The sequence below is a fragment of the Eulemur rufifrons genome, chromosome 3, assembly GCF_041146395.1.
Source record: "Eulemur rufifrons isolate Redbay chromosome 3, OSU_ERuf_1, whole genome shotgun sequence".
Taxonomy (NCBI): domain Eukaryota; kingdom Metazoa; phylum Chordata; class Mammalia; order Primates; family Lemuridae; genus Eulemur; species Eulemur rufifrons.
In genome coordinates, this window is record NC_090985.1 from 40,005,121 (window position 1) to 40,013,964 (window position 8,844).

The 8,844-nt window shown below is 42.4% G+C and overlaps 1 protein-coding gene across 1 annotated transcript; it reads right to left on the reverse strand.

Annotated features, from left to right (window-relative positions):
* Positions 1–1,811: 1,811 nt before the first annotated feature.
* On the reverse strand, positions 1,812–3,849 carry TRMT12 (tRNA methyltransferase 12 homolog). The gene has a single exon (XM_069466011.1). It carries the CDS (start codon positions 3,794–3,796, stop codon positions 2,477–2,479), a length of 1,320 nt encoding a protein of 439 aa, XP_069322112.1. The 5' UTR covers positions 3,797–3,849; the 3' UTR covers positions 1,812–2,476.
* Between the last annotated feature and the right edge of the window lie 4,995 nt (positions 3,850–8,844).

Below are 8,844 nucleotides of genomic sequence, written 5' to 3' on the forward strand. Positions count from 1 at the left end.
TATTTCTTGCTTGTAAATAAAAAAAAAAATCCCCAGTGACTTAAATACTCTTTTTTTTTTTTTTTTTTTTTTTGAAGTGGGGAAGCACCGGTTGCAGGGTTTCTTTTTTTCTTCATATGACAAGTTCAGAGATATTTCAGGGCTGCTACTGTAGTTGATCAAGGATTTCCTTTAAAAAATCAGAGTCCTACCATTCTGCTTTGCCAGTGTTAGCATGCCTGGGAGAGATGGCTGCTGCATCTCCAGGGTCAGAGCCCACCCTGGGGCCCTGGGGCTTTGTTAACTCATTTGAACTGAACAACTACCCTACAGGACACGTACAGTTGTTAACCCCAATGTCCAGATGAAGAAACTAAATCTTGAGAGATTCATGACTTGCCTGGGGTCACACAGAAAGTAAAGGAGCCAGAAGTTGAATGCATGTAACCAAAATTTATGAAGGTAGAGCCCATGTCAATCTTTCACTACTGCACACTCTGGGCCTGATATACAGATTTATGGATCTAGATATAGATATAAAGTAGGAGTTCAACAACCATTAGTTGAATGAATTCAACCAGCTACAGCTAATGGCAAAAAGGCAACTCCTCAATCCCCAGACCTTGCTCTCTGACTCATCTTTCCCATTGTTTCTCCTCTGTATTCCTCCCCATACTGGCTCAAGCCTCAGGTTGGCATCTTTAGCATTTCGGTTTGAGGAGAGCAGGCATGGCACACAGAAGAAACCCATTATGTCAAAGAAGAGATGATTAAGGTAAATACAGGAAGGACACTCTGTGAGATGGGAATGGAAGCAAGTAGGCTGCTTTCTGTGGTGGGATCACATGATAGCTGACACTTCTCTGGGGGCTTGCTGTATACAAGACCCTGTGTTTTTTAATCCTTACCAATCCCCTTCTTCAACACAGCTTCCTCTGTTCCAAACTGATCTAATAATGACAATGCCCCGTTTTCTGAGTATTCAAATGTTTGCATCTGTTTTTCTCTTCAACTACCCCAACACCACCCATCAAAATCTTACCCAGTTTTCAAGGCCAATTCAAGTACTACCTCTCTGAAAATTTCCCTATTCAATTCTCAGAATTCTTCTTTCCCACCTTTGCACTCCTACAACATGTTGTCATTCATATGGCACTTATTGTATTCCAAGTTTTTGAGTACTACTGCTCCTCAGGGACAGGAACTTTATCTAATGGGTCTTTGTATTTCCTCCCACTCTTGTATATAGTAGGCTCTTAATTGCTGGATAACATAAACAATACCCTACTTTGTCCTTATTGCCACTGCTGCAAGAGGACAAGCAGCCCTGCCCAACTCCAGCCAGCCAAATATCAGGTACAATCATAATCCTGATAAAGCACACTTTTCTGTATTTTTTCATTAAGCAGACAAACTCAGATGTTTTCAAAATGCACCAAAACTTTGATTGACTCTCAAAAATTAGACATCCTAATGGCAAACCATGGTGATGGCAGACAGCCATAAAATAAGGTGAGGCTTGAAAAATTCTGCAGAATATTTCACATTACCTATAGCTTCTTATGTTGTCCCTGATGTCAGCTAGGGAAGGAAGATGAAGAGGGAGTTTGAGGCCTATTAAAGTCTAAGATTTTAATCAGAATTAAAAAAAAAAAATAGCTAGTAATTGGCAGCCATTGCACAAGCTTAAGGCTAGAAATCTAGATTCCCTATGATTTAGAGCAGTGACTCTGAACCCTTTTTCTACCACAATAAACCTAATACATAAGATATCCCCCCATACTATTTAGGAATAGAGTTAACAAAGTAGAATAGAGTTAGCAAACTCGAGTAATTTTTGTCCCCTTCTCTCCTTAATTTAGTCAGTCGTAATACAAAGCAGCGTCATATTAATGACTTGATTTGGTTTCTATTGCTTGGTCCTGTTGATTTTATTTCTCAAATCCATCCATCTCCCACCGGCACCACCCTAGTTCAAGCCACCATCACCTCACACCTGGACAACCACAGAAGCCTTCTCACCAATCTCCCTGTTTCCATCTTGGCCCTCCTCCAGTTGATTTTCCATATTGTAGCAGGAGTGATTTTGGAAACAGTACTGTGTCTTTCACTCTAAAATAACCAATGCCCTGTGTACAACTGCTTATTAGACAATAGCCATGTGAGACAGTTCAAGGAAACCTTCATTTTGCAAATAAGGAAATCCAAGGCCAAAGAACATTGAAAGGTCAGAACTGAGGTCAGAATTCGGAATTCATAATTGCACAGCTGAGCCTCATTTCAATGGGCCATGCTGCTTCTCCCAGATATGTAGTTCATTCTCAATATGATCACTGGAAGACAAATGAAATGATCTGGACTGTTCTAGAGCTTGCTTTCAGGGCCACAAAATATTAAAACAGATCACCAGGAGACAAAAGGAGTGAGAGCTCAGCCTGAGCTGATGCATTAAGGGCCACTCACACATGGATCCCTTGTGTCCCAGGATCCACCTCCTCTAGCCTACTAAAGGACAGGGGCGGCATTCCAGATCCAGGACTATGTGATCCACATGGGGGGCATAGGATTTCACTGGTTGGATGTGCAGGATTCGTGTCTTCCATGGTTTCCCATGCACCTGCTGAAGAAAATAGGCAATTCGAGTTTCTGCAGATTCTGCCCACCTTTGCCACTCTGGCTTGGTGGCTGCTGACAGCATTTTTCTCCTGGAATCCCTGGTAGCTCCATTTTTGCACTGGTTGGTGATAACTTGCTGAGGATAAGGCCAATGTTCTTTCTCTATTTTGCTGCTTCCAGGAGGCTGGGGATTCTTCCCTGGGAAAGATTCCACATTTTGGTGGATATGCAGAATACCCCCAGCATCCTGCCGTAGCACTTGGCAGGCAATGGGCCAGCCTTCTTCAGAGCTGGGAATCAGCCCCAGGTTCACCCTATCTGCAACGTTTGAGAGCTTCAGTTTCCTGTTATCCCCAAAATGAATTTGGCACCGATCTGCCACTCCATTGATCTCAAGGTTATTTCTCAGAGCAGCTACAGCATGGGGGTTCCACTCACAGGCATGAAGGAAGGCAGCACCAGCATGAACTAGGAAGGGTAATGTGAAATAACCAATCCCTGCATAGAGATCCACTAGCACTTCTCCAGCACAGGACAGCGATGCCACTCGCAGCTTCTCTGTGATGTTTCCGAAGGAGAACATACACTGGGTCACGTCAAACTTATATCGGATACCATTATCCACATGCTCTACCCAGCCATGGTCGCCCAGCAGCAGAGTCACTGCTGGAGTTCGAGTGCCATCCGGTGATACCCGCCCTCGTTTTGCCAAACGCTGGACACCAAGTGCGGAGGCAACAGTCTCCCAGAGTTCTGGTTCCAGACTTTTCCATTGCTTGTCTTGAAAACAGTCTTCACTCAGCAACAAGAGGTCCCCATGCCGTTGCCACGATCGGGGCAAATCAGCCTCCAACTCAGCGGACCACTTGACTCCTCGACCTTCTACCCAGCGACTCACCTCAAGACACAATCTTTGGGCAGGTGAAAAACCCTGGACCTTCTTTGAAGGAACGGGATCCAGGAGCTGGGTCAGCACACAGGTGCTGCCTGGGGCCACGCGACTGCTCAGCTCCCGCAGGTGCTGCTCGGGGAGGGTCTCTCCCAGCACCGGTAGCGCCACGGTGCCATCCGGCATCTTCTGCACACGGTGCTGTCTATCCAAGAGTTTCTGCTTCTCCAGATATTCCCTATATCGCTGAGTAAACCGAGGTTCAGTCACAACTGCGACAACAGGCACGGACTTCCCAGGTTCTCTCTCCATGTCGCGAGAGTCCACATTCTCTCCGAGTCCCTCGGCAAGACTGCTACTCCTTGGAGTCGGTTCACCAGCCTTATTACGCTCACGGGTGCACGCCAGTGACAGCGCCGGAAGTGAAGCCAAACGAACAGGCCGGAACTAAATGTATCGATGCAATTGTTGGCGAATAGCGCCGCCGTTGCCATGATGAAGCCGCTGCCGCCATCTTTATTGTGGTCGACCATTACTTTCTTCAGCCTAGGAGGGAATTAACGATAACAAAGAATTTTGTGGAGCTGGGTTTAGCTCAGCTGTTCATTCGACAGTGTTTTAACAACTTCTTTGCGGAGGCAGAGCTGTTAGAGACCTGCGGGCGCTCTCCAGCCCTTAAAAAAAAAAAAAATAATAAAATAAAAGGAATTCTATGGGCTAAAAGACTTCAATGTAGTCGGTATCCTCCAAAACTGTCTGAGTTTCTTCTATGCTGCACATGAATCTAAAGAAACAAGTGAACATAAATGATGGTCTGAATTTAGAGAAAGACTTGCAGTTTCTTCAGTGCTGCTCGTGAATCCAAAGAAGGAAATCCATGAATCCTAAGAAAGACATGAACATTGAAATGATGGTTTGAATTTGGAGAAAGGCTTCCCATAGCCTAATGCTGCTCTTAGCCCCACCTCAGCAGCCACTTTATTTGCTCAAAGAGTCAGATATAACTTCTTCATTCTTTTTTCTTGCAAAGATACCATTTCATTGTCCTGAGGTCCAAGAAACAAGTGCTTGAAAATAGGGAGGATCTGAGCAAGTAAGTCATACCACCTTTCAAAACTGGAATTTTCACTTATAAAATGTGAATTACCTTAATCTTCTTCAGAGGATTGCTATTGTGATTAGAGATACTATCTATAAAGTGTTTTTAGACAATGTCTAAAGAGTAGATACTAAAAAAGATATATTATAGAGTAACAAGTTGAGTTGGTTAGGTGGCAGATACTAAATACTTGTTGAAATGCTTTGATGTCTAAAGAAGACAGTGAGGAATTCCCTACAGATAAATTCAAATAATTGAAAATAAGAACTTCAATAAGCCCTATCCCTTCTACTTACCTCCCACCCATTCTACAGATTAGGATATTGAGACCCAGAAATGTTAACATTAATTGAAGTTCCCAATTATTGTTTTCAGGTCAATACAAGGAAAATACAAGGCTCTGACTAAAACTCTTGTTTCTTGACACCTATTTTCAGTATCAGTCAGAGTTGTTATTGTTGTTTTTCAGTCTGATCTCTACATTTAAAACTCAAATTCCATGGAGAAAACATCAACACAACTAATATTGAAGACCCGATAGGTCACTCATATATCCTTGGGACTCACCACTATCACATAGGCCAATGCGATGGCTTCTAATGGTGAGCACTTAGGAATTTTTACCTTATGGCTTTCTCTGGTCACCAGAATTGGCTTAGCCCATGTGCTGGGCAGACCAGAAATGCTGGAGAATTAATGCCCATTCCTACATCTCCCAAGAGTATCCCTTAACAAATGACTAATGGAGTTGGTGAATAAATATCTCAGCTTCCACACACCTTAGTTGGAATAACTCTGAGGCATGTTCTGTACTGTCCCCCAGAGTTCCCTCAGGAATTAAATTTTTTTGGTAATCCTCTCTATGTCCTACACTTTCAATTTTCCTCTCCCTCTACTCCCACCCCTTGCTGTGTCTCCTGGATCATTCCCATCAGTATATAAACATGCTGCCATTTGTCATTTTCAAAAACATCTCTCTCTCTCTTTTAGAGATGGGGTCTTACTCTGTCACTTAGGCTGTACTGCACTGGCCCAATCATAGCTCACTGCAATCTTCAACTCCTGGGATCAAGCAATCCTCCTGCTTCAGCCTCCCAAACAGTTAGGACTATGGGTGCATGCCACCATTCCCAGCTAATTTTTAAATTTTTTGTAGAGATGGCATCTTGCTATGTTTCCCAGACTGGTATCGAAATCCTGGGCTCAAGCGATCCCTGCACCTCAGGCTCCTGAGTAGCTGGGACTACAAGGAGGATGCCACCATGCCCCACATCCTTCTGCATTTTTTGAACACCACTTGCCAATCCTCCCCTTCTTCCCCTCCCTACCCAGTACTAAGCTCATTAAACCAAAGAGAATTGAGTAAAATTCAGTTTTTGCCTTCACAGAACTCAATTTTGAGTTGTACATACACCCTCAAATAACTTTAATGCCATGGTTTAAGTGCTATTGTAGTCACAACTGAAAGTGCTTTGTGGGTGTGGAGAAGAGATCAAGTCATCCCTCTCTTGCATTTTGAAGGACACATTCTGTTGCTTTTCATCACCTCAGTGAATATTGCTTCTTACAGGTGTACCATTCTTCCTATCTGTCTACCGTTTCCTGCCTCTTTGGTGTTCCCAGATACCTCAAACGCAACACTTCCAAAATTGAGCTCCACTTGTGTTCTCTTCACTCTTCTTTAGCTCATGAAGTGCCCCTGCCAGTCTTCTAGTTGCTCATGGCACAACCCTGGGACTTTGCTTTGACTTTTGCCTCTCCCTTGTCCTCAGCACTCACAACCAATCCGTCTCCACTTTTAACAGGCTTTACTTATTGCCTAGCTCCCCAGGCAACCACCTTCTGTGCCAGTGACACTGCCTTAGACCTGGTCTCCAAATTTCCTCAGAGCATCCTGAGTGAGCTTCCTGCCTTTGTTTATTTCACTAGTAACATACTGTTATTTGGATACCTTTATTTTTTGTCAATGTATTTGAAGCAAAAAACAAGATAGTGTAAAAATAAATAATTCAAACTTAATCATTTTTTGGAACCCTGAAAATTATGTTGAGCTTTGAAGCTGTGTGGCCGAGTGGTCTGCGGCTGTGTGGTCTGAGCCATGCAGCATGTAGCTGCAACCTCTGCATCTCAGAGTGTACGTTAATTCTCTTTCTCATTGTTCTTGTTCTGTAAATTGATTAAGAAAGATTAAATAGTACTGGAAACCTCCTCCACTCCTGATTTTTGTCCTTTCCTCCTTCATTATCTCACACCTAACTCAGAACAGATGGCGAAAAAGACTCCATGACTCTTACATCTTCAATGTGGTATGTTCAATATACCTTTCCTGAAAAGAACACTACCTTGACTAACCCGATTACTGTAATTATGTGCTAGCCTTGTGTGGAAGTGTTAAAACCCTGTTAAGCTTCTCAAACCTTATCTCGATAAGCCCCCAAAACATTTCCACTTGTGAGCACTGACTTCCATTCTTTGGAATCTGTGTTCCCAGGTGGCTGTTTTCAAACTTTGTGCTCAAATAAACTCTACATTTAACCATATTCCCTGAATCTCTTTATTTAAAATTGACATTTATAAATAATTTTTCCATAGGCATCATTTTATTATATAAGGTGTTACATTGTCACATTGTAAAGAATATTTTCTTATGCCAAAATGGAATGTTGCATTATCATATATTGGCTTCGAATAATTCATATTATAATACCTAGAGCTTATGGCTTCGTAATATTTAAATTTATAAAAAAACTTGAGAAAGAATCGCAAGGTTTGATAAAATGTCTATATGAAAGGTTTTACCTTAATTTATTGCTGGATGGTTTTACTGAATCTTTTTTATGTTCAGGAACAAAAGCCCAATATGAATTATTTTTACATGGGGACATTTTTCTTTTTATATGTTCATTTGTAGTGTTTTAAATGTAAATGGTGAAATTAATACCCCAAACTTATGTGCTGTAACCAGAAGCATCTTTATTTTGCCCCACTGCTCACAGGGGGCAATCTTTCCGCTGCTCATGCATGAAGAGTCAGGCTGTCTGTATCTTTTCTTCTTTGACTCATTTTTTCTTTAGGAATATATTGTTGAATTTTCACATACCTGGATGTCTCCAAATTTACTTCTGTTACTGAGTCTTAATTTCATTCCACCGTGATCTGAGAACACATTTTAATGATTTCAATCCTTTTAAATTTGTTAAGGCTTATCTTATGGCCTAGCACACAGTCTGCCCTGGAGAATATTCCATGTGCACTTGAGAAGAACATGTATTCTGCTGTTGTTGGGCGGAGTGGTCTGTTCATGTTTATTAGCTGATATCTTCTTAGCGCATGTCAGGTAAAACAATTGTATGGTCATTATAACTCACAACCACAGCCTCAGTTTAGAAATTATAATGCCTCGTACCCAGTACCCTTCTAAACACGTGGCCTTCTTTTATTCCCTTCCTTGCAGCTCACTTCATGACTGCCCAGAAAACTGCCTTCTTGACCTGGCTGTTCCAGCTTATCCTTCAGACCTTGGGCCAGTCAGAACCTCCTCCAAAGCTTTCTATGACCTCCACCTCTCACCTCCACCCCAACAAGCCAAATCCCTGTCAGCACTTCTCATAGCACTATATTCTTCTCTTATAGCACTTTCCAGTCATATATTTTTTAAAAAATTCAATTCATGGCTGTCTTCCCCCAAGTGTGTAAATTTCAAGAGGCAAGGAGCTGGATTTTCCCTCTCGTTATTATATTTTCTTATTGTATTCATGAGGACCTGCCACACCTAGTAGGTCTTCATAAAATGTTTGTAGAAGGAATGTATGAATGAACAAATGAAACAATGGTGGAACGAAAGAAGAGTTGAAGGAAAAACAATTCATGGCCCAAAAGAGAGATTTAATTCTAAAGTATGGCCACTAGGTGGCAGCAATAACCAGCGCCAAGCTATTCATAGTAGAAGGCAGGAAACTGGTAGAGTTCACCTTTTCTCTTGGCTGTGAGTGGCCTTGGACACTTGCCCACTATATTTGGAACAAACAGTGGCTGCTTTATCTTCTGTAATTCAACTTCATTTCTGGCCTAAATGTTCCCTTTCTCACAGCTGATAGAAAGTGGACCTTATTCCTGGGGTTCTCCCCACTGAGGGTTGGGCCACGGTTTTGGAAACCCTCCTGATGCCTGGGATTTTGCCATGATTTCGAGATTATGATGATGCCAAAGTATGGGGGAGGGGGCCTCTTGGGGCTCCCCACCACACTTGGGTCAGGGGACT

Excerpts from the sequence above, each read along its gene's own strand:
- TRMT12 (XM_069466011.1), bottom strand. The coding sequence starts at position 3,796 with ATGGAGAGAGAACCTGGGAAGTCCGTGCCTGTTGTCGCAGTTGTGACT.